General features: G+C 43.4%; 1 protein-coding gene across 6 annotated transcripts in view; it reads right to left on the reverse strand.

Moving 5' to 3' along the window:
- The window catches only part of GRIA3 (glutamate ionotropic receptor AMPA type subunit 3), a 279988-nt gene that overhangs the window by 200335 nt on the left and 53087 nt on the right, over positions 1–26566 (reverse strand). For all 6 annotated transcript variants that reach the window (XR_003522558.2, XM_027607886.2, XM_027607887.2 and 3 more), the window contains one exon: positions 8969–9208. Coding sequence is in view for 5 of the 6 variants with exons in the window: in XM_027607886.2 (XP_027463687.1) it covers positions 8969–9208 (240 nt within the window). In the remaining variant the exon portion in view is untranslated. The remainder of the gene's footprint in view (positions 1–8968; positions 9209–26566) is intronic.

A 26566-nucleotide genomic window follows, 5' to 3' on the forward strand; every position in this document is an offset into this window, starting at 1 on the left:
TATCTAACTTCTTCTGTTGAGCCTTCCCTGATGGGTCCAGCTTGTCTATTGTGAACTCTCTCTTATTTGGATTCCCACGGTACTTCAAATCTGTACTACACAATCTAGCTCTTGCCTTATGCTGTTTTACACTTATCTTTATTTCATGTGCATTAATCTTATCCTGTCTCACTGACCATAATAGAAGCTCTTCAAAGCTGAAGGCTCTACCTCCTATTGAACCTACTGGCTTTTAACACCAATCTAAGCACAGTAAGAGACACTCAGTAAATGCTAGATTGGTTCACTGACAACCCGTTGAGGAGGTCGTGCAACCATCTGTCCTTTGACCCTGCTGCTACTTTGGCACTATTGATATTTTGTTCCAGATAATTCTTTCGGGGGTGGGTACTGTCCTGTGCGCTGTAAGATGTTTAGCAGCATTCCTGGCCTCTCCCCACTACTGAAAATGTCTCCAGATAGCGCCAAATGTCCCTGTGGGGGGGCCAAATCACCTTCCCTCCCCACTGAGGACCACTGTTCCATTATGATAATAAAATAGTGAGAGGTAAAACTTATTGAGCACATTACTATGTCCAGCTTGGTGCTAAAGACAGTACATGCATTCTTTTGTTTAACCTCCACAGCACTCCTGCCCTGGCTTTAATTGTTTTCTAAAGGGGCTCCAGGGGACAAATCTTAAAGCCACAGTTGTGGGTCTACACCACAGTCTCTCTCTTCTCCCAAGGAACATTTAGAAGAGCCTTCTCAAGGACCTCTAGGGCTCCACTCTGAATTTACCAGAACATACCAGCTAACCCTCAACAGTGTCAGGACCACACACTCATCGAAAACTAGATATTCAGCTTAGTGAGGGTTAATTCCTCAAGGAGCTGGATGAAAAGCAATGGAAGGTCAGAGCAAAAGCAACCCTACCAGCTGTCACCTCCTTTTTTTCCAGAGATGTGAATCCCATTCCAAACAGCTAATGCATGGTAGGGGGGCTGGAGATTTATTTCTTTTGCTCTTATGATGGCATTTTAGCTCAGGAAGCAGAATTTCGAGCTAGCCCACGGAAGTGTCACTCCTGTCCTAAATCCTGGCCAGCTGTCTTGCAAACAATGCAATCGGTCACAAGAGGGACAGGGCAAAAGAAGGTGGATAAACCGGTGCCAATTTGTCCTCCTGTGTGTGTGTGTGTGTTGGGGGCAGGGGTGACGACTTGAAGCACATCTCCCGATGGTCACACCATCTTGGAATATGAAGGACAACCCAAGAGAGCACATTTGACAGTTTAGCTTACTGTGTCTCTGGAGAGGCATGGATCTCTGGCTGTGAAGTCAACTCAACCTCAAATTCACTGCCACCATGGAGTTAATGATACATTAAAATGAGTCATGTTGTCTGATGGAGAAATATTCTACTTATGGAAAATACCTTTATAGGAAAACTGCCTTTCTGAGGCTGAGCTGGAAATATTACAGTAAACAGGATCTAATCACAGCGAAGCCTTTTTTCAGCTTTGCGTGACAGCTGTAAAATATGACAGTATTTATTAATAGTCGCTGCAGTCTAATCTGTAGCACCGGAGAGTTACAGCAAAATATGTGAAGCCACTGAGAGAACAATTTCCACAGTAACTAATGTTCAGCTTTTGAAAGGGTAGTTTAATGTCTTGCGATTTTTTTCCCCCTACTGATGGTCCAACCCCAGGAACAAGCTACTAAGCTAATAACCTTTGTGGAGGGGAAGTGTTTAAATGATAATTTATTTCCAGAGCTGACAACAAATTGCTCTGCGCTTTCTCTTTTTATGCCCCAAAGCAGTCAAGGATGTGCAAATCGAAGTATTAAAAAATATGACAGCTTCGGTATTTTCATTTTCAATGAAATTCTCATTATAGACATATGTGCGGTCTTTTATTCACAGTCCAGTCCAAATAGTCATTCCCTGTTATTATTGCACAGGCTCTCAAGATGCTCTCATAGTTGAGGACTCATCACAATGGATTAAGCAGGCCGCAGAAGCTACCAAATGTCTCAGGTACTGTCAACCCCGATTATGGCCGCTCAAACAAGGGAATTTAGTATCTGTCTCTCACAGCATAATGTACTCTCTGGGCCTTCCTAATTTATTCGGATGTAAAAAGTAGCTTGAATTTCAATAAAAACTCTCTTGGCTTTGCTTTTCCCAGAAGGCAAATGGACATGACTAGAATTAGAGCCATCTGTTACCTTCGCACATCCTTTACTCCGCTCTTAAAGTGGAGGAGAAAAAAAAAGTCCACGATAGTCGGTCCTTTTACTGCTGCTGCTGCTGCTGCTGCTGCTGCTGCTGCTGCTGCTGCTGCTGCTTCTTCTTCTTCTTCTTCTTTTACGTCAAGGTACCTGCTACTTTTTTTTTTTCTCAAGTTTCTGCCAAGTAGCCATGGTAGAACCTATCATCTGTCTCTCCTTGCTTTCTTCTTCTCCAACCAAAAATGGTGCCGTAGTGATGAGGATCTGCAGGTTCAGATCTTTTTCTGCTCTGGGAACTGTTTCTGCCCCAGAGAGGAATCTCTGAGTTCACTTTACCTCAGAGCCAGGTCCCCACCACAGCATTCCATGAGTTTGCACCACAGACAACCCCCCCCCACCCCCCGCCACCTCCAGTCTGGCTGCATTTGCTGCTGTCGCTACTCATTTGCCCCTTAACCTGGATTTTTGATCTGCCTATCTGGATTCCTGGAACTCTGGGACCATGACTTGTGGTGTTCATTTGTGGACACCAGGCTTTATGAAGGAAATCGACCCCTGGAGTACATCCCCAGGAGGACACCTGCGATAGGGAGGGTCGAGGTACCAGGTCCTTCGATGAATGGCTGAAGGAAGGACTAAGGGAAGAGGTAGTAGAAGTTTTCAAATGTTAGAAGTGTGGGAAGCAGTGTTGGTGCAGTGAAAGCATGCATGGACTGTGAGTGCGGCAGACCTGGGTTGAAATCCTGGTTTTGCTACTTTGGCACACCGAGCTGTGTGATCCTAGGAGCCATAATTCAGCCTTTTTGTGCCTTGGTTTCCTCAGTTGGAAAGATGTGAGGATGCCATGTGGATTCAGTGTGGTAATCCAGAAACTCACGGCCTAGTGCGCAGTAAGTCCTTATAAAAAATGGCTGCTGCTCTTATCAAACTGCTTTATCTTATGATGAAATGATGCCAATAATAGGGATTTATTCATTTGTGCCACTGATTGGTACTGGGATGTGTACATGTGTGCGTGCACGCCTGTGTGTGCATGTGTGTGTGTGTGTGTGTGTGTATGTGAAGGGAGAGGGAAGCAGGAAGGAGGGAGGGAGGGAGAGCAAGAGACAGACAGAAACAAAGACAGAAACACAGAGGGGAGACAGATTCTGTGCTTTATTTGGGAATGGAGAACTGGATGGGAGGGATGAAGCCAGGTTGTGTAAGTAGATGGTAAACGACAACATGCAGGAAGTTGTGTGGCACTGAATCCAGTCAATCCGAAAACACTTCTCTGAGGAAAGGCCCCTTTCTCCTTGTCTGGGGGGAAATCTCTTTACCTCTTAAGCCCTCAGGCTCTTCCAACATTTTCCCATCTTCCTCGCTATCTGGCAACACTTTTCATCTTTTCACAAGGTGTCTGCTCTAATGAATGCACATGTCATTATTGAATGAGGGAACAGTTGGGTTAAAAATTAATTTTTTCCAGGCCCCTGAGATAAATCACCACTTCAGCAACAGGATTGTGAATTCTTCAAAGGCAGAAGCTAATTCTGTCTCTCTTAAACACTGCCAGTGGCCCGGCACAAGCTAGTACTAGAAAATGCCCAATAATTGTTTGGTGACTGATGGACTACCTGTTGCCACCGCCCATGTTTCTGCCCCAACTTTCTAGAGCAAATAGAAAGGTCCGTTAGAAGGCTGTTGACTTCCAGAGAGTGACTTGGGAACTGAGTAGGGAGTTTCAGGTTGAGAATGGGAAACAGCAGGAGTTTATTGAACACTGGCAAGAAGGTAGGGACTAGTTGCCTCAAAGGGCACTTAGAGCTATTATCTCATTATCTAAGCTGAGAGCCACAGCCTGGGCCAGAACCTTTCATCTCTGTGGGCTGTGCCCATTGAAGGCAAGGAGAGTTGTCAGGGGCACGAGAGAGTCTGGCTGCAGTTCTCAAGTATGTTGCTGTTCTGGTGGAAATGTTCGCACCACAGATAACTAGGTCACTTATACCCAAAAGACAGGTCTAACAGAAAACTGGGAGAGGTGGCCACCTGCCTGGCATGGCTTTAGGACTTTTGGTGTGGGAAGGTATGTGGGCAAGAGGCCTCCCCAGCTGGACTTCTGGTGCCTGGGATCCCAGCATCAGAAAACCACACTTTGGACTAGGGTTCTATGCCACAGAAGGCCCTTACCTGACTAGAAATTTCTTCCCTGGATGCACTAACACATCACATCATTAACAGCCATAGAGTAATTAGCATGAGCACATTGGTCAGCTGAACTGTCACTTGCAGAGAAAGTCTATTAATCAGTGGAAACGAAATGGGGGACAGGAAAGTTTCTGTGGAGGTGTAGAGGCAGGTTGGGACAGAGAGATTAAGGCTTTGCTCCCGCCAGGGAGGGCAGGGTAGAGAAGTGACACAGTGGGGAGCCCTGGGTAAATAAAAAAGGGGTGTCGGTGAAGAGGAGAGGGTACAGAGGGGCAGATACCTCACTTAGTCAACCTCGTAATTTTTCCAAGAAATGAATTTCTCTGTATATAGCAACAAGAGCAGAATTTTCAACTTTGTATTAATGAAACAACATGGTATTTTGGTAACAAAGCAAAGTGAAGACTGCAAACACAAAACCAGACCTTTCTTGGCAGACAGAAATCCATGTGTAGCCAACAAAGCCTTGAAATCCATTCGCTTTTTCATAACTTCAGAGGCAATGTTACCCTGATTGCACCACAAATCTTTTAAACGACCTCAACAGTGTAACCCATTTCTCAGCTTCTCACTTACCCCTGCCTTTATACAGTAGAGTCACATCATTTGTGTATTTAGGTTATTTGAATGTAATTAGAGGTGTTCCCTTCTGTCTCTCTGTCTTCCATTTCTCTCTTGTGTAATTTAAAATATTCTAAAATTTGATTTCACAGTTGTAATTTCTCCCTATAATTTTTATTATGAAAGCAATAGATGATTGTAGAAAATGAGGAAATACACAATAGATACTTTATTGAATATTTTAAAGAACTGTACCTCATGGTTTGATTTACAAACTGGGTTCTCTCTCTCCTCTTTCCTCCCTTCCCGCCTTCCCTCTTTCCCACTTTCCTTCCTTCCTTCCTTCCTTCCTTCCTTCCCTCCTTCCCTCCTTCCCTCCTTCCCTCCTTCCCTCCCTCTCTCCTTCCCTCCTTCCCTCCTTCCCTCCCTCTCTCCCTCTCTCCTTCCCTCCCTCTCTCCCTTGTCTCTCTCTCTCTTTCAGTCCAACAACAAAAAAGGACATGGGCTTACTCTTGATGAATCAGTAATGGCATTGGGAAAACACTAAATGTGTCCCCAGGCCTGTGCTATGTACCCCTGTAGGCACAAAGTATACATCTAGGGGTTAACCAATTGTTTATTATTACACTGGAGATGAGGGGCTTGGGAAGGTATATGGCAGACCCAGTGAAATAACAATGGAGAACACTTATGTTAAGTGCCAAGTGAATGGCATGGACCAAAGGATTCTGTGGTTGTTCAGAGGTAGGCAGGATCTCTGCTCCTCAAAACTGGTTCTCCTCCTTGCCCAGTCACCTTAGTAAACAGTGTTATCATTTTGCCCAGTCTCTCAAGCCAAAAGCCTAGCAGTCATCCACGAAGCCTTTCTCTCCCTCATACCCCACAGTCAACCTGTCCCCAATTTCTGTTGATTCTGTGTCCAAAATGTATTTCAACTCCATCCACTGGTCTCCATCTCCAGCCTAGTCTAAGCCCCCATCATTTCTCACCTAGATAACCACGGTGGCCTTTTAATTGGTTTCCCTTCTTTCGCTCTTGCACCACATTCCCTTCTCTACAGAAACTTAGGTTATGTGACTCCCCTGTTCAGAATTTTCCGAAGACTTCTCATTGAAGTTAGAATAAAATTCATACTCCTTACCATGGCTCCAGTTCATTCTCCACGGCTATGCTCTGCCTCCTGTCTACCTCTACAGTTTCATCTCAGGCCACTCTCAACATCCTCACTCCCCTTTACCCACACTTGTCTTCTTTCACTTCCTCAAACATGCCAAACTCTTCCCTGCCACAGGGCCTTTTCACTTGCTATTTCCACTGCTTGAAACTCTTTCCCTCTATTCTTCACATGGCTGTCTCCTTCTGATCCTTTACTTCTCAGCTTAAATGCCCCTTCTCAATGAGGCTATCACTGAGAATCTTTTTAAAATTAGGTCCTATCCATTAGGATAGGTGCAGAAACCATGTCTATCTTGTTCACCATTGTAACCCTAGCACTGACTGACTGAATGAATGAATGACTATGAGCTGGAGTGGCCAGGGAAGGCTACCTTGGAGCGGTAGAGTTTGAGGTGGGTTTTGAAAAGTGGAAGCACTGACAGGATTTTCATAATCAAGATGGAGAGAATTCTAGGTAGTAGTAGAAGTGAAGTTGCTGAGACCAAGCATAATTCTGGCGCATTTGGGCAATGGTGGAAAACGGGAGCTGCCTGCAGTGGAAGGTGCTCATTAGGTAACACAGGCACAACAGGTTTGTTAGTTGGCTGAGGCATAATTATGTTGAGTCTTGACGAATAGACTACTTTCCCCTCTCCCCCAGTGTGGGCAATAAAAGCCATTGGAAATACTGGAACAGGGTCATGGCTCAGTGTTTTAAGAAGGTTTTCCAAGGAGGAAGTTAGTGTAAAAGTTTATAGAAAGTAGTTCTTAAGCAGACCAGATCAGTCCTATTGGCTAAATGGCTATAGAGAAAAAAATATGAATACACATGAGTAAGAAAGGTTTCTTTTAGCTCCAAGACCACAGATTTGTCCAAACTACTTAGTGAGATGATTTGAGAAAAGAGGCAAGGATAAGAAATAGACCTAGATGGACTTTTGCTTCCTTTCCTCCATTTGACAGCTAATGGGCAAAGAAGGGCCATGGGAGATGAGGAGAAAATACATGAACTGTATCTTCTGCTTTTGAATAAATGAGAGGTACAGTATTAGTAAAACTGGTAAGTAGTTTACAAAGGGTTTCAGGAGAGAAGCTGCCTGATTTACAAACTTCTGTTCTGAAATTTAGGTTGTTATGCACTGAAATACACCATATATTGTACATGGAAATAGGCTAATTCATCCTCAGTGTTTGAAAGAAATGAAATGCATTAGAATTTAGCAAATTGTGAATTAGAATGTTGAAACTATTTTTGTACCCTTGTCAGGCAAGGCTCTGCACGAACACACAACACTCCTTCCTGATTCTGCCCCTGGTTCATCTCTTTTGCCCTTCTCCAAACCACACCTCCCTCTTCTCTTGCAATCTACAACTTCCACATCCTTTAAAGCCTAGATCATCTAGCCAGCCTTCTCTGAAAACTCTACTTTCCTGGGGTGCTACCTTTTCACAATTCTTAAAGCAATCAGAGTCTATAGTGTAACATTCAACTTGATAGTGTTCCATGTTGTTCATGAATGGCTTCATGAATGTCCTTTTCTGTCTACTCCCATTGGAACCGTATTATATAAGCATCTACCACAAGACTGGAACACACCACTGGGGGTTGGTAACAACTTGTAGAATTGCTTGACTAATTAACTGATAACATATGAGTTAGGGTTAGTAGCAAGATATAAAGTGTCCTGTGTCTGGTATAATATCTTAAAAATCGTAGAATGTTGCATTAAGAAGAGAGGCACCTTAGGGGAGGAGACAAGGCCAAGAGAGCTTCAGTGTATTAGTCAAGGTCAGAGTGCTCGTTAAATGGCAGACCTTGAACTAGAACTCAGGTCTCTTGCTTTGTGTTCATGAAATCTGATAATATTATAGAAGTAAGTACCGTAGGCAAATACAGGGAGTTCTTTGGGTTTCCAGGTGCCACTGAGGCAGACAGGCCTTCCATTTGTTCCTTCCTTCTCTGAGTCAGAAAGAACCATCCCCAGCCTACAGCCAGAGTTGCAGGCAAACAAATGATAAAGTAACATTGTTTTTTGGAAGGATCCCTTGGTTTTACTGAGGAGCCCCTCAAAGATAACTGGCCTTTAGAGGAGTCTATTTGGCTGAATTATAATGTGTTATATAATTAACAAATACACCTAACTGTATACTATTTAAGATCAGACCCTTAATTTCTGAGACTTTTTCAATAGAATGTGTCCTCAATATATTACCCCACTGTTAGGAAAACATCCATTCCCAAAGCCCAGTTCAGCTACTCTTCACTCATTATTTCCATTGCGTAATTGTTGAGGCCCTGTAAGCTGAAGACTTAATGTGATCTAGTAGAACAAGCCCTAGAAGCAGGAGATATTGACACCAGTCCCAGCTCCGTGGTTAAATGGCTGAGTGAAAAAAGCACACTTCTTCTTTGGGCTTTAGTTTTCTAATTTTTGAAATGGGGATAATTACACTCTCCAATAGGATTAATTTTCTGAAACTTTCCAGCTTAGGCCTTTCTCTATTTTGGACGGAGCTGCTTTTACTTCATGCATTTTAGACCACCTAAATTATTTTGGGGGGAGAGGGTCCTTTTTCAACAAGAGTGACTCAGCCAGGAGAGTCCGAAACCCCTTTCCATGGCTGGGGGTGGGGAGGACGTATTTAGTTTGAAAAATTAGATTCTAAAATCACCATTGCATTGATATTTTGGGAGGGTCTTAATTTAAATTCATCTTGAATTTAAATACAGTTTTAAAAGAGTATTAGATTGTATTTATTGAAAGAGAAGGGAACAAACATGAGTTGAAGAGGGTTGACCACCACTGTTACATGAATATTCAAAGAGGAGAGCAGATGCCTCTTCTTACCTCTTTCTGTGTCGTAGAGGTACACGAACTTCTCCCACTTGTAGTGACCCAGCAGACTCAGAATGGCGCCCTTCAAGGCTGGGCGCATCTGGATGACAAACTGCACATCTGCATCAGTGGGGAAGCTGGGCGTCACAAAGGATGTGTGCAGGGCCCCACAGAAGGAGGTCAGAGTGTTCATTGACATCTGGTCATAGAATCCAAAGATGGCATACACCCCTCTCGAGAACTGGGAGCAGACTGCAATGAGAAAGAGAGCAAGATATTTCAATAGCCCCATGGTCCCTTGCTGCAGCTTGTAGGGTTGGAAAGACATGGATAGTTAGGCTTTGGCTCTAAAGGACATGCCTCAAAGGAAAACCAAGATCTCTGAAATCTCTAGAAGCCCTTGAAAGCCCTTGAAAGTTGTTCAGGAAGAGAAGTGTAAGGAAGGGAAGAATTTATTTGATAGAGTTGCATGTTTTCTATGTCTACCATGAGCAAGAAACTAAGAAAATGTGCGAAGGAAAGAGGTGAAGATTGCCTTACCCTCTTTCTGCAACCCTCCCAGCTCACGCACAAGGCATTTGGTGTTCTTGTACTTCCATCATAGCTTCCCAGCAGTCTCTTCGTGTATGCATGCCCCCATCAAGGTACAACTATCTTGTGTCCCACCCCTTCAGTGCTTTTTCCACTAGATGACAATAAGGACTGATGACTTAGACAAATTGCTAACGTGTCTGCTAGGAAACGTGTTACTCCTCTCAGGTCACATACTGCTTTAACAATAGCTGTGTCATGATTAAGACCCTTAATGGAGGCTATTAATGAAGATTTCAGATTCTGGGCAGGCCATTGGAAAGACTGGCCTTTCAGTGTCCAGGGAGTCACATGGGGTAGGTGTAACTGGCAAAGTTCTATTTTGCTCCTTTTGCATTTTCCTTCTGGATCAGCTCACACATAGAACTTTTATGTCCTTCATTTCAAAGTGGGCCATACCACCACATTTTCCCTCTTCTGGCCCAGATGAGCTTAAAAAATGTGAACCAATTTCAATATTAGCTTAAGAAGAACATAATTACCAAAGCAAATCAGCTACAACAACACCGTGCGGTGCATTCCCAAACCAAGTGGGAATGACCTTTAGATTATCTGCTCTACTGCTCCCTTCCAGTCATGCGCAGCGGACAGAACAGGCAGCTGATGATGTGATGTGATTTAAGGAATCCTGCATGGTCTCCCTTATCTGCTAGGAAGCCACTATTAGGCTTGCTTCTTCAGGTTTAGGGTCTTGAAAAAAACTCTGTGGTTTGGGAGGGGGATTAAATAGAATCTTTTAGAGCTGTTAGCATATTAAGATGAATTAATACATCTGGGACACCTGGGTGGCTCAGTGGTTAAGCATCTGACTCTTGATTGTGGCTCAGGTCATGATCTCAGGGTCATGAGATCAAGTCCCGTGGCAGGCTCTGCGCTGGGTGTGGAGCCTGCTTAAGATTCTCTCTCTCCCTCTCCCTCAGCCTCTCCTTCCCCCTCCTCTCTCTCTCTCTCTCTCAAAATAAAAATGAATTAATATGTCCTATGTCCAATTAGACACCAGGGAGCGTGTGTAAACAGGTAAGTTTTGAGACAGAAGGGTGAGTCAGAGAAGAGAATGTAAAGGGTCTGGAGTCTTTCCTGAGAGGAGAAACAGTGAAGGCATTGGGCACCAAAAAGAAGGAAGGTGTTGAAAGTAGGAGGATGACAAGTGGAAAACCAATTTAATTCATTTCTTGACCCGATTGTGAGAAACAGAGAGTTCTCAGTATCTGTGGGATTTCGCTTTCCCTGCATTCTATTTAAACCTGTTATTGATCAGGGCTGTTCTCCTTTGTTAGCCAAACTCATTAGTCATTGGCTTAAGGGTAGCATTTCAAAGGTCATGCAGGCATCTCCATCAGGGAAGGCCATAGCCTCCAACTTGAGGAATTCTAAGTGACCCCCAAACACAGGCATAAAAAAGGTCTTTATATTAAAAGGAGAAAACCAATTAGAGAAATGAATCTGGGGCACTTCATGACAGGGGGCCAAAAGAAGTATTCAGAAGCAAAAAAGAAGAAGCAGGATGCCACTTTACCTTGGTTATCACCAAGGAAGATGCTAAGGAAGGTCGGTTCCCAAATTAATCCTGTAAGTGGAGAGTTTTGCAGTACCAGGTCAGATCTTAGCTGGTGCGCATAATGTTCTATATAAAACTGACAATAATAATGATACTAGCCATTGAGTGCTTAGTATGTACCAGGCACTATGCTAAGTACTACACAAATATCCAATATTCCCAACAACCTCATGGTGTATTGCTAATATTTCTATTTAATAGATGAGAATTCTGAGACAAAAATGTTCGGTGTCTTGAGTGGAGGAGCCAGGATTTGAACTGGAGTCAGTCTAACTCTAAAACTCATACTCCCAGGGACGCAAATCCAGTAATGACATTAAAGAGTAGTTACTGGCCCAAATGAGATAGGGCAAGATTTAGCAAGTAAAATAGAGATTCTGTATGCCTCAAGTTCATACATATACTAAATAATTATTTTTTTTTTTAAGATTTTACTTATTTGTCAGAGAGAGAGTCAAGTAGAGGGAGAAGCAGGTACCCCGCTGAGCAAGGAGCCCGATTCGGGACTCGATCCCAGGACCCTGGGATCAGGATCCGAGCCAAAGGCAGACACTTAACTGACTGAGCCACCCAGGTGTCCCCAAGAATTATTTGTTGTTGACCTGAAATTCAGATTTAAGGATCATGTATTTTTTCTGGCAACAAGCAATCATGGCCCTTCAGCGAACATTATTCAGGAGGTAGCTGGTAATTCTTGGACCCATATCAACTGGCATGCAAGGCCCAAGATGAGGATCCATGAATCCCAGACAAAAATAGTCTTGTGGGGAAATGCAACATATTTCCAATGAGGAAAACCCCAATCTGACTAAATTATGGACAATAATTGAGGGGGAAATTAACTTGAAGAGAGGCAAACTTACAGCTGTGATCCACTTAGAATTTTAAAAAGCCCTTGACATTGGAAGGAAACAAAATAAAAATATGCTATGGAAGTGAGATTTTGTTAATAAAAAAATGTTGCATCCTTGCTCTTAGAATCATTGTTTTTGAAACTCAGGGGAACAGAATTAATCATTACTAGATCAGATATGGACTTTTATGACATTTATTTATTTATGAACACTGGTAGTGAACACCCATAAAACCATCACCCAACCCAAAAACTATAACATTACTGAGAACTTATTTTTACCTTCGTCTTCCCCCTCTTTTCTATCCCCCTGTTTGGACATCCTCCTGGCCCTCCCTCCATAACTACTCTCCTGAATTTTGTGTTTATCATTACCTTGGTCTTTTAAAACACACACACACACACACACACACACACACACACACACACACACACACACACACACACACCCCTAAGTGATATAATATTTTTTTAAAGATTTTATTTATTTATTTGACAGAGAGAGACACAGCGAGAGAGGGACCACAAGCAGAGGGGAGTGGGAGAGGGAGAAGCAGGCTTCCCGCGGAGCAGGGAGCCCGATGTGGGGCTCAATCCCAGGGCCCTGGGATCATGACCTGAGCCGAAGGCAGATGCTCAATGACTGAGCCACCCAGGCGCCCCTTGTTATTTTTGTTTTAAACCTTTATAAAAAGGGAATCATACTACATATGTGAAAACCAGACTCCAGGAAGGAACGCCCGGTGAAGTCCTTCAGCCTACATATCATGGTAAACAGAATGACGCAAAGGAAGACCTTATACAAATGTGTGAGTGAGCAGGTGTGAGGGAAGCCAGTTGTGGCTCATTTAAAAGGATTTAGAAGTATTACAGATCAGCAGTAATCCTCAGAGAACCCTACTAGGCTACTGTGGTCCAACAGGCAGACACATGGTGGTGAACATCAACAAAAAGAATGTTAAGAGAAAATCAGTAAATGTTCTATTCCCTTCATATAAAACAGAGGTGCAGCTGCTCTGCACATACAGTTGTGCAGAGTTACCTTTGCTCTATCTCAACATATATAAGTAACGTAAGTAGAAAGCCCAATGGTGGGGATTAAAGAGTACACGTAACATGATGAGCACTGAGTAATGTATAGAATTATTAAATCACTGTATTGTACCCCTGAAACTAATGTAACACTGCATGTTAACTATATTGGAACTAAAATAAAAAACTTAATAACAAAGGAAAAGAGGGTCCAATAGGGAAGACAGGGTTAACCACCTCTGAGAGAAGCCGGGGCACAGGGGACCTGTGAAAGGCCTCTCACAGCAGATCCCTGGGCCCATTCCTGGCTGTAGAAAGTAAGGCAGAATGGAACGCTGTGCTGACCCAAAGGACAGTGTTCATGTCTTTAGACTCCGAGAAGGTTTGAGCTAAAAGGAACTAAAGACTATTTTATTCAGTGATTTTTTTTTAAGCATAGTTTTTCATGTGGAATCATTTCTCCAAATGAAATTTTATGTGGAAAACTCCAATATATAAAAGGGATAAAGTAAAGCTCTTCTGATTCAACAGAGTTCCACTGGTGCCTCCCTATCATAAAGAAACTGTGACACAAAGAGAGGAAGTGTCTTGCACAAGGTCACGCAATGAATTATGAACTAGTTTCTTAGAAAAGCTGTATCAGCATCTCTACACCATCCCTACTCTGGAGCTATGTAGGGCAGCATGGGTCAGGATTTGCCTGGCATGAAAGTGACTTGCCCTCAATGCCTAGCTCTCAGCATAGATGGCTCCACCAGGAGTTTCCCATGATTGATCTGCCGGCCACTGCTGTCACCTCCCTCCAGCCCCAAATACCAACAGTGAGATCAGGTGGCAGGTTGGTGATCTTTGGGACTCAGGATTCTCTTGGGTGATGTCTGTTACCTTTATCTGAGTCCTTAATGAACCACACCCACTTGTTTATCTCAGAAGATGAGCCCTTGGTAAAATGATAATGGAAGAAATCATTATCTTGGCGATGATCTTTGGAAGCAGCAGCAAAGTACAGAAGAAGAAAGGGCAGCAGTTTCTGGCAGACCTTGGTTTCAGTCACAGCCCTGCCAGTCTTTCTTTCTTTCTTTTTTTTTTTTTTTAAAGATTTTATTTATTTATTTGAGAGAGAGAATGAGATAGAGAGCATGAGAGGGGGTCAGAGGGAGAAGCAGACTCCCCACCAAGCAGGGAGCCCGATGCGGGACTCGATCCCGGGACTCCAGGATCATGACCTGAGCCGAAGGCAGTTGCTTAACCAACTGAGCCACCCAGGTGCCCACAGCCCTGCCAGTCTTAAACTGCATGGCTTTGTGCAAGTTACTTAACCTCTCTGAGCCTCAGTATAGGATAGTGATTACACAGGCAGGTCCTGCAGTTAGACTGTATAGTTTGAAATACTCAGGCGATCCCTTATTGGACATGTGACTTAATGTCTCTGGGCCTCCAACCCAGTTTCTTCATCTGTGAAATTGGGATAATAATAGTTCTTGTCTCAGCATTGGCTGTGAAAGTTAAAATGAGTTTAGTCATGCGAAGCCATCTATAACAGTGCCTGGCACAAAATAGATACTCAATTAATGCTAGCTATTTATTCATGCAACAAATATTTACTGAGCATCTATTATGTGCCAGGCATTGTTATAGGTATTGGGAGACACAGGAGAGTGAAAAAAAAAGTTCCTGTCCTCTTGGAACTTACATACTAGTGAGGGCGAAAGACCATAATGGATGAGACAAGTAAAAATGATGTCTCAGTTGTAAGTGTTGGTTTGGGTTACTGTCATGAGGTAAGGAACAAATGAAATGGTACATGAAAAATATTTACAGTGCCTAACATATAACTTAGGAACCAAATAGTTCTTTCTCTGTTTCTTTCCTCTTTCCAGCTCTTTCTAGCATACTTTGTCCTGTTAACCCCATCAGGTTAGCCTCCCCACAGAAACCACTGCCTGCAATGTCACACTGAGTACCCAGGTAAGCATAGCTTTTCTTCTCTTTCCCTTGCCCTATATATTTCTTCAGTGTTCTTTCCTATTCTAATTCCTAGGGAGTAATGGTTTAATAAAGAAACCCTGCTAATCTGGCTTGAGAATGCACTGTTGTCCTCTGACTCTTTCCCTCCCTATATAATGCCTTTGTGCTGCTAAAATGCTGTCTCTCCTTGGCACCCCTGTGCCTTCCCAGTAGGAAATATCTTGGTTGTCTGCTTCCTAATGGTGCCTGTCTCCATCTCTTCCTACTAGCAAAACACCAAATTCTTGTTGAAGATGCTGTTTCTGACTACATCCTGGATTCCTGGGGACTCTAGTGTAGCTCCCGGCTGTGTTCCCTTCAATGGTGAGTGACAAGCAACGCTGGAGCCAGCTGTCACGCTTTTATTTATAGTCCCCAAGTCTATAGGGTCGGGACAGGTATTGTTAATGTACAATGTAGCAGCTAATTACACCACCCATATTCCAAAAGGCATCATTACAAAAATGTCAAACAACTTGATTACCCCAAAGATCAGAATAGCAATATTGCATATCATTTACAGAACACTTTTCATAGCCTTCTGAATCAGGGGGAAAAAAGGAAACTGAAGTCTCTTGCTGACTTAATGATCACATTTGAAGCAAGCAGGAAGAAGAAAAATATAGCTCTGAAGGAACCGATAGAGATATATCACAAGAAAGTTCTCCAGGTAATACCATAGTACCATGAATTCCAGGGGAACAAAGAAATTTAGAGCTGCGAGGGACCTTAAGAGATCATAAAGTTGTGCGCTTTTTTTTTTTAAGGTTTTATTTATTTGAGAGAGAGAGAGAATGAGCAGGGGAAGGGGCAGAGGGAGAGGGAGAAGCAGATTCCCTGCTGAGCCTGGAGCCCCATGTGGGGCTCGATCCCAGGACCCCGGGATCATGACCTGAGCCGAAGGCAGACGCTTAACTGACTGAGCCACGCAGGCGCCCCTAGTAGTGCTTTCTAAAGCTGTAGTGTTGGTCCATGGTGAGTTTCCAGTCTGGTGAAATATGTTCACACGCGTTTGTGTGTGTGGGTGGGGGGGGGGCGGTGGTTAGAGTAAGGTTGACAACTGTCCTTTTTTAGGAAAGACAGTCCTTTTCTTTGTATCATTTCTGTTTTCCATTCCTGTATGTAGTCCTTTCTCTTCTGAAATGATGATGATCATGTTAATGAGAAATGGTGTGTGTGTTTGTGCATGTGTGTGTGCATACATATGTACATATATATTTGGTCTGTGTGATAGACTGAATAATGTCCTCCCAAAAGATGTCCATGTCTTAATCCTCCAAATCTATGAATTAGGTTACATGGTGAAGGGGAATTAAGGCTACAGATGGAATTAAGCTTGTTAATCAGCTGACCTTAAAATAGTGAGATTATCCCGGATTATCTGGGTGACTCAAGATAATCACGAGGGTCCTTAAATGTAGAAGAACAGGGGGAAAAAAAAGAGTCAATATCAGAGTGATGTTATATGAGAAAGACTTGACCAGCCATTGCTAGCTTTGAAGTTGGAGGGGACTGTGAGCTAAGGAATGTGGGCAGAGTCTAGAAGTTGGGAAAGGCAAGAAAACGCATTCTCCCTTCGAGCCTCCAGACAGGAATGCAGCCCTGCTGACTGCAGTCTGGTGAGACCCCCTACCAGACTGCTGAGCTACAGAACTGGAAGATAATAAACGTGTGCTATTTTAAGCCACGAAATTTGTGGTCATTTGTTACAGCAGTAAGTAGAAAATTAATACACTTAACAGAGCAAAAGTTAAAAGCCAGAGACTCTAGATCAACCTATATTCCACTCGCCCTCCCCCCCCCTTAAAATATTACTGATATGAGAAGTCCAAAAGTTTGGAAACTATCTAGTCCAATTTCTGATTCAGGACAGGAACCACCTGCCGTGAGGTCGTGTTACTGTGCCCTGAATATCTCTAGTGACAAGGGGGCTCACCACTCATAAGTAGCCCTTCCCTTGCAGGGTAGCTCTGATGACTATGGAGCTCTTCCTTAAATTGAACCTAACTCTACCTGTTGGGGTTCTTGAGTGTTAAATGATACACTGAACTCCAATTCTGCATGACCTCAACTTTTTTTACAGGAAGCTCAAAAATACAACTGAGGTACTCAGGAGATACATAATGGCTATTAGCTATTCAAGTTTGTGCATTTAGTCTCTCTATGCTGCCTTCTTCCTGTCAGGCTAAAAATTTGCTAAAAGACCTCACCTCCCCCCTGATCCCTGCCGCATCCATAAACGATCTTCCTAACTCCTTCTTTACCGTCGTCACTCATGATGGGGTGATGAGGACCTTGCAGCCCTCTGCATCTGCAGCCTAGTTTCTGCTCCCATCATTCTGCTGAACCTGCTCTCTCAAGTTTGATGATGACCTGCTCACTGTCAAACCCAACTTTATTCACAGACCTCATTCGACTTGACTGCTGAGCAGCATTTGATTTTGTTGGCCAAATCTATCCTCTTGAAACTCTCTTCTGTTTCAAGAGCACCAGACTCTGCTGGCTCTACCTCCTTTATTGTTCCTGCTCACTTTCCTGTTGCTCCACCCCCTCGATGAAGATGTGTCCAAAGATTCTGTCCTTGGCCCTCTTTTCTTCTTACTCCAAATGATATTTTTTTTCATTCAACAAATATTTATAGAGTTCCTACTATGTGCCAAGCAGGGGTCTTAGCTCACCCTCTCCATGTGGATGGCTTCCAAGTAGATACCTCTAGCTTCAGACACATTCCTGGGCTCCAGATCCACATTTATGACTGCTCATAGAACAACCTCACCTGGAGGACTTCATATTATTAGGCCTTCATATTCTCATACTGGGCATATTATCTCTCTCCTCTTACCACCCCCCCCCAACCCCGTGGATCTGCTTCTCTTGTCCCTGTTTCTCCTAATGCATTGCTCTTCTTCCAGTTACCCAAGCTGGAGTCTTCAGGGCCATCTTTGGCTTTTCTCTCTCAACCTCATCCATGTGCCATTCTCTGGTGATGTTCTGTCCATTCCACCTCTACAGCATGTGGGGGATCTATTTCCCGTTTATCTTTAGTTCAGGTTCTCATTCCTCCTCTCTCAGACTATGAGAGTAGTGTTATAACTGGTCACCTGCTTCCAGTCTTTTCCACAATCCATCTCTGGCACTGCTATCACATCACTCTTCCTTCTTTCTCTCCCAACTGTCCAATCAAAATATACCCATCCCAACTCCCATTTTGGCAAGAATCTGCCCTGTGTATGAGTTGTTAATGGACTAATAAATGAATCTTCACGAGTCAGTTCAGGGTATCTCAACCTCGGCGGGTACTATTGATATTTGGGGTTGGATAATTCTTTATTGTGATAGACTGTCCTGTATATTGTAGGATGTTTAGCAGCCCTGGACGCTACTCTAATATTAGAGGGCCATAGCACTGCCGTTGCTCTCCAGTTGTGAAACTCCAAATGCCTCAAAACATCATCAAATACCCCCTGGGGGGGCACCATCACTACCTGTTCCTTCCTCCCTCCCTGCCTCCCCCATATGAGAACCACAGGGTTAGCTTATGACTTACTCTCCACAGAGAATAAGGCCTTAGACTAATGAAAATGCATACACATCTAGAACATCCCAAAGGAGTTATTTTAGTGGTAGAAAGTCAGGAAGGGTGGATATTTTGGGCTCTTCAAAGCCTACCATACAAGCAGATACCTCCCTGGTCTTGCTCTTAAACTGGCTATTTGTGTTTAACTTGGGGATGTAGGAGCGGGCGAGCTAGATAAAAGATGGAGATGGTGGGGTAGGTGTGGGATAGTAGCCAACTCATACCTTCCCTCGGTTCATACAGATCAGCCTCCTCCTCCCAACCAAATACCCTTTGGTCTTGGGTTCTAGTAACCACAGTGGGTGCTTATAAGGTACCAGAGTCAGAATAAGGTGTCAGCCCCATTCTCCAGCTGATGATTCCATGGTTTAATTACCATCTTTGGGTTAATTCCCTTGAACATTTTGTTCAGCTCTCAGGAGTACACTGCCATCCGACAGTCTAACTAGTTATTTTTGCAATTACATGGCATGTATCTAAACGCTGGCAAAGAAAACATTCATTATCAACATTTGATCCTACTTGAATATAACGGCTTGCAAATGCAGGCATTAACATATGAACACATGTATTTTGGAAAATTCGTTTTGCAACTGTTAAGTGCAATCCACCCTTCCATAGCAGCATCAGAAATGGCAGGAGAGACGTTGAGGTGGGTTGGGATAAAGGCGTGCTTTTTAGGCCCTTCTATAGCAACACAATATGATTAAGCATTGGAGCTCAGGAGTTTTAAATTTTTCTGCTTGTTCATTAATTACTCATTCACCAAATAAAGTTTTGAGTTCCTACTGTGTGACAAACATGGTCTAGGTGCTGGGATACAGTAGTGAGCAAAACAGGCTCTTTGTCCTCACGGCACTTATGGTTTAGTATTGGCAGCAAATATTAATAAGATAATTATACCAGTGTGTGTTTATCATGGTCTAAGTACTAAGAAGGGAAGGTATTAGGGTGCTATGAGACTATGTGCCAAGGTGACTTTAGGTCAGGGAAACATTAGCTGAGGACTTGACATTTGAGCTGACACCTCAGATAGTAGAAGAGCATCCGATGCCGAGAGAATAGCACTTGCTAAGGCTCTGAGGGAGGGCAACACTGGATGCCCTGCAGGCACTGAAAGAAGATTAGCCTGGCCGCAGTATGCCCAGTGAAGAGGAGGGTACAGGGTGAGTCTGGTAGGAGGCAGGGACCCAACCGTGGAAGACCTTTGAGGACCCTGGGAAGGAATTTAGATTTCATTCTAAGGACCATGAGAGGAAATCTTGGAAGGATCATGGGTGTTCCATGAGTTGATTTATATTTTAGAAAGATTTATCTGGCTGCTATATTGACAGTGGATTTAAGTAAGGGGTCATCCGTGAAAGCAGGGAGAACATTTGGAATGTTATTTCTGTAGTCTCGGTGAGAGGGAACAGTAGTTGGATTTGAGTTGTGGCAGTGAAGGTGGAGTGATTTGGAGTTTATTTCTGAGTTCAAATTAATGGTTGAACAGCCTTGAACTAGTTACTTAAACTCTCCAAACCTCACTACTATACCTGTAACAATTGGGATAATGATTCTGCCCCATAACATTGTTGTGCCTGTTAAATGAGTATGTTCAAAGTGCTCAGGACTCTCATATAAGACTCTGCTCAATTGATAAAGTGGTATCTGCTACTAATGTTGTTATTATTTTTAAAGATTTATTTATTTATTTTAGAGAGAGAGCACATGCGGAGGAGGGGTAGAGGAAGAGGGAGAGAGAGTCTTAAGCAGACTCCCCGCTGAGCGCAGATCCCAAAGCAGTGCTCGGTAGCATGACCCGGAGCCCAAATCAAGAGTTGGCTACTCAACTGACTGCGCCACGCAGGCGCACCCCTAATATCATTTTTTAAAATTATTCCTCAGTGCTTCTGCACTGAGACGGGTTTTTATATGGTTCAGGCACTAACTTGCTGTGTGACCTTGGGTCAGTTACCTCACTAGGCTTCAGGCCTGTCATTTGTAAGCCAGCAGAACTAACAACTGCCCTGCCCACATCAAAGGCATGTGCTGAGAATAAATGGAAATAATAGTTGAGACTCTCCTTTGAAAAATTATAAAAGCTGCTATCTGAGTGTCAGTGAGGAAGTAGTTGGTTCTTGACTCTCAGTAATCATTATCCCAACAACAAAGAACTCAACAGAATCCTCATTCTTCCCAGCCCCAGTCTCTGGCATTCACCCGCATATCTCTACCAAACATCTAAAGTAGTCAGGGGCCTGTCTTGACTTGCAACTCATTTTACATGGGATTTAGCACAATTCTTAATTGAAAAACTAACTGATCCAGTGATCCAGTCAGACAATGAAACAATTTCTAAAGCTGGGCAGGAAACTGATGAACTCTTACGATGCCTTCGAATCAGCCCTAAGATTTGTCATAGACCGGTAAGAGCTTCAAGTTTGATATTGTACCATATAGCATTTGAAAGCCATTTTCCTTAATTTTGCAGCCTGTGCAGGGGAGGAGGGTGAGCCGAGTCCCTAAACAAAAATTATTCTTAAAAGTTAATTAATGGTTGACTTGTCTCGCGTATGCTTGAAAGACTTCACAATGCAAAACAGAACCATATAAACATAATAAAATGTTTAGGCCCATTGTCAGTTGGGAAGATATACTTTTATTTCCCACTGTGTTTGAATTCCTTAGCATCCTATGCTTTTTATTGAGTGTAATGGCCTGGGTCACCCCCTCCAGCTTCTTAACAGTGCCACAATCTCCTCTGTAATTTGACTTACAGGTAGGCATTCCATCTCCTCTTGAACACTTTTGGATGATGGCGAGCTCACCGCTTCCCAAAGCAGTTCATTCTACTTTGGGGCAGCTCTAATGATTAGAAATGTCTTTATTACAGTGAGCGCAAATCTGCCTCTGTAAATTTCACCACCTGTGGTTCCTTCTTTTTTCCCTGAAGCTCACAGAAAATGTCTGTTCCCTCTTCTAATGGCAGATTGAAACCATCTGAAGATATACATTCTACCTGTCTGTGCCTTCTCTTCTTCAGGCTAATCACCACTAGCACATCAGATGTATGTCATAGATCCCAGGCTTTCAACTCTGGCCAGCTTCCCCTTGACGTGTTTCAGTTTGTTAAATGTCACTCTTAAGAATTTGGTGTCCAGGGGCGCCTGGGTGGCTCAGATGGTTAAGCATCTGCCTTCGGCTCAGGTCGTGATCCCAGGGTCCTGGGATCGAGTCCCGCATCGGGCCTCCTGCTCCTTGGGAGCCTGCTTCTCTCTCTCTCTCTCCCTCTCTCTCTCATGAATAAATAAAGAAAATCTTTAAAAAAAAAAAAAAAAAAAAAAAGAATTTGGTGTCCAGGACTGAGCACTGCACTGTAAGTGAGGTTGAACCCACCCAGAAGGCAGGAGACTCCCATTTTGAACTAGACATCTTATATATCTATCAGTGCTGCCTAGGATGGCATTGATTTTTTTTTTTTTTTACCTTTCTACTATCGAATTGGGGTATACTCATACTTTGTGGTCTTGAATTTATATCCCAGATATCTTGTTAAAGACTTCTGCTGAGCCAGGTTTCTCCCAACCTTGGATATGTGCTGTTGAGTATGTATTTATATATATATATATATATATATATATATATATATATATATATATATATATGAATGTGTGTGTGTGTGTATTTTTTTTTTTTTTTGTAGCTAAATGCCTTTTTGGTACCTTTTACCCTTTTAAAATGTCCTCATGATTTTGATCTGGCCTTTTAAATCTGGATTTGGTTAACAAGTTTATTAGCTATCACTCCCAGTTACTTGTCATCTACAAATTTGACCAGCCTGCTTTGGGTAGCATTATCCAAATTATTGACAAAAGTGCTAAAGAGGACAAGGTCAAGGACAGAATTATTTGGTAGGCTAATTCATTTTTCATCCCGAGACTTTCCAGGATGACAACAATTAGGTAATAAATACTCTGGCTAGAGTTCTTTGGTCTGCTCCAAATGTATCTTTAATACACTTCTGGTTTAGGTAATACAAATGATCCTTAATATTGACCTTGGTTCTTCAGACATGTTCACAGGTCTGCCTTTCAGGGAAAAAAAAAAAAGTAACTGGAATGATTTTCTTCTTTCCTGGTATCATCATCCCTGATCCTGTATCTTTATCACTGAGTCTTATAGGGAAGAAGTGAAAAAAGAAGAGGATGCTGAGAGGAAACAGAAAAGTGCCTTCTGGTAAAGAACGAACTACCAGAAGAACTGGGAAACTGTTCCTTTCTACCCTCCAACTCAGTCTGTCGTTACCTAAGGTCAAAAAACTGATTCATTGCCCTTTGCAGTCAGGAAACAAATGGCCTACCCATTTTACAAGTGGAATAATTGATATCTGATTAGCTCCTGGAGTCCGTGGTCCTTAGCATCCCCACTTGCCGGTAGACTTCAAAGAAACTATAAGCAGCCTTACAAAATTGCTCAAATGCAATCCTGATGGGAAGCAACTATTGAAAAGCCATCTTCACGGTACCCAGGATTGGTGGTTATACAAAAATTTCACCCTATTGCTATTTGAAAAATCTATACAACCTCAGTTCCCTCAAATATGTTCTACCAGCCTGGAGAACAAAGAACCCGTTTTTCCTTTAGGAAAAAAAAGGCAAGTTTAAATTAAAGATATATTTTTTTTCTAAGTCAAATTCAACTGGTTGGAGTTCTGAAAGCAATTCCCCATTCTAGGTTTGGGAGGCATTCAGGGTCTGTGCAGAACTTTGTGCCAAAGATGTCCATTCAGAGGTGTTTGGCTTGTCGAGCATAGAGCTTACATTCAGGCAAACGTCAATGGCCCTCGGAGGACATTGCAGGGTCCAGCTACCCTCTATTTTTTTTTTAAGATTTATTTATTTACTTGAGGGGGGAGGGCCAGAGGCAGAGGGAGACAGAGAATCCTCAAGCAGACTCCCCACTGAGCGTGGAGCCCGACGCGGGGCCCTGAGTTCATGACCTGAGCCGAAACCAAGAGTCAGACACTTAACTGACTAAGCCACCCAGGCGCCCCAGCTACCCTTTATTTTAAAAGTACTTTGATCAGGAACTACAGCTACGCTAGCTCAAATCTGAGAACAAGACCCTTCAAAACCAGCTTCTGAAAGTCCTCCCATACTCCTTTGCCTTAAAATAAATAAGGATATCTCTCAAAAGAGAGGAATTTCAGATCTTGAGGCTTATTTAGAAAAAGATCCAGCTTTTTAACAAGGGCGCCAACAAGAGGTACTTCCTCAAAATGCGTTTGCTCCGTTTAGTGATTGCCTAGATCCGGGTCGTCTGATCTGGTAGCCACTGGCCACATGTGACTATTTGAATTAAAATTAGTTGAAGTTAAATAAAATTAAAGATTCAATTTCTCAGTGACACTGTCCGCATTTCAAGTGTCACATGCATCGGGAAGTGCAACATGGTACATTTCCATCATCACAGAGAGTGCTGGTCTAAGTAGGTCCTATTCAAGTTACCTCCTGTGCTTACCCAACTAAATATGTTTGATTTTAAGTCATCCAGCACTTCTTCGTTACTCCTATTCAAGTTACCTCCTGCGCCTACCCAACTAAATATGTTTGATTTTAAGTCAACCAGCACTTCTTTATTACTCTCTTCTAGCCCTTGTACTAGCTACTTTCACACTTTTTTGGGGGGTTGGGGATGGTGTTGTTTAATGGTTCATGGAAACGCTAATGGGTTGGCAGAGTAAGTAGTTGCCTTGTAGTGTGGTTTGAGGGCCCCTGGAAAGCCTTCTTGCCTTCAATTGTCTTCTCCACTGACTACTCTGAGGTTTGAAACACCCACCTCTGTTGGCCAGGATGGTGATATCCCCTGTCAGGTGACAAATGTGGCCCGGAAGGGCAACATTCGGTTGGTGTCACTCATGATCATGTCAATATGGAGTGGTTTGCCAGATGAACTCTGAGAACCAGGCACTGAGGGAAGAGGACACAGATCAGGTACATTTTGAGAGCCAGTGGTGGGAGGAAAGATCTGAGTCCATGATCTCCTACCGCAGTGCCTCTCCATTTGGGGGCACCACAGTCTGGGGCCCTTCCGCCACGTGAAGGCAGTGCTGGGTGTTATGAGGGCAGAAACGTGGGGGAGGGGTAAAGTTGGTGACAATACACCGCGTCAGCACTGCTGTTTGCTAAAGATGGGTTCTGATCTTCCCTGTATTTTGATCAGACACAGATCTATTTGAACCGATCGAGGCTGTTCAAACATCCTCTAACTTGTGTGTGTCAATTCAGCAGGTATTTTTCATTCAACATTTATTGGACGGTACGAAGTACTAGGCGGGATGGTGGGGATGTAGATAGAGTGCTACTTTCCAGTTCCCTTTCCTATGACCTCCTCCTAGGGCATTCAGAGCTGGCCCAGGGACAGCCACACCTCACCTTTCCTCATCCCTACTTTTCTCTGCTCCCTCTCCTCATTTACCTGGAACCCACCTTCCCCATTCTTATCCCATGCCCCAGTGTTTCACCCTCACTGCTGACTTGTTGCAGACCAGAGTCTACGACTAACAAGGAAAGGATAAAGGAAAATGAACCCTCCCTCCCTTTCCTTACAGTAAGTGTTCTGTAAATTGCAGGGCACAGCTCACTAATGGGTTATAAAATCAATGTGAGTCATGACCTAGCCTTTAAAAAAAAAATACAATAGAAAAATGCCATGTGTATCCGTGTAGTAAGAGTAAATATTGTTTCGTGAAACTTTTGGTTATCAAATATATGCATGTGTATTGTGGGTCGTTAAATAAAATGGTATTCTCTTTACCACCATACACCACTGTAGCCCCATGGCCCGTCCCGGGCCTAGCACTGGTCTGGTCTACGTTTGTGTCCTCACTGTTTATCACCTCCTGCAGAAATCCTGTCTTATTCCTTCTCCTGTTTTCCCAATCCATTCCTCCTCCCTAGATCCTCCCAGCCCCCATCTGGACTCGTCTTCCTCCCATCCAGCTGGAGTCCCATTGAGCTTCCGCCTGGGGCTGGGGGCTGGAGGACTCTCTGTTCCCTCTAGCTCAGATGGGAGTGATTAGGGAACTTGCCTTACTCAGCTTTCACACTGGGACTGTGAATGCATCTTCCCACAAAAACCTGAGTGCGCCAAGGGGGCTGGGTTCAGCACCATACATACAGTCCTTCAGTTCCAGCCTGCAGCCTATGCACTCCAGTGGACAGCTCTGGTGCCCAGGCCACCTGTATGCCAGCCAGATGACACAACTTCTTTCAGAACTCAATCCATTTGGAAGCTGTGAAACCACTGGTGCAGAGCATCATTCAAATGGATTCCTACTTTAACTTCTTGCAGCAAAACAGAACAGCTGAGTCGTCTTCCAAGGACCCTGCGGATGGTCCTTCAGTGGTTTGAAAGTGAGACTGTGTCTCCCAAAGTGCCTAACTTGATCCGCAGGGAAGAATCTGACTAAAAATAGCTAGAAATAGCTAGAATGAAGTAAACACATGCAGTTTCAGCCACAGACAGAATAAGTAGCCCCCGCTAGCGCTTTGCTGCTCAGTCATGTATTCAACTTGTAACTACGTGCTACCAATGAACACATCTGACCATGTCAGAGTTGTCCATTTGCTCCAAGAGGAAGAGGAGTTAGGCCTCTGTAATTCTCTTTGTGCAGTGCCATGCAAAATTAAAGGCTTCATATTTTCAGATAACAATGGTGTTGCCTGAGAGAAGCTACATATTTAGTCAGAGAAATACCCCAGTGAAGTCCTCAGAGGTTGACCAAGGACACGTGAGTGAGGTAACTGAACACACTGTCTTATTTTAGGTATTGGGACCCAGTGACTGGACCCTCGGCTCCCCTATTGCATCACAGAGTCCTAACCCTTCAGCCTGGAATTCATATTAGAAAAAACATGATGCACAAAGCTGGGCATGGTAAGTACTCAGTTAATGTGCATCTTTGTTTTCTACCCCATGGGCCAACATCATTAGGGCTTATGATTGATC

The sequence above is a fragment of the Zalophus californianus genome, chromosome X (genome assembly GCF_009762305.2).
Source record: "Zalophus californianus isolate mZalCal1 chromosome X, mZalCal1.pri.v2, whole genome shotgun sequence".
Lineage (NCBI taxonomy): Eukaryota > Metazoa > Chordata > Mammalia > Carnivora > Otariidae > Zalophus > Zalophus californianus.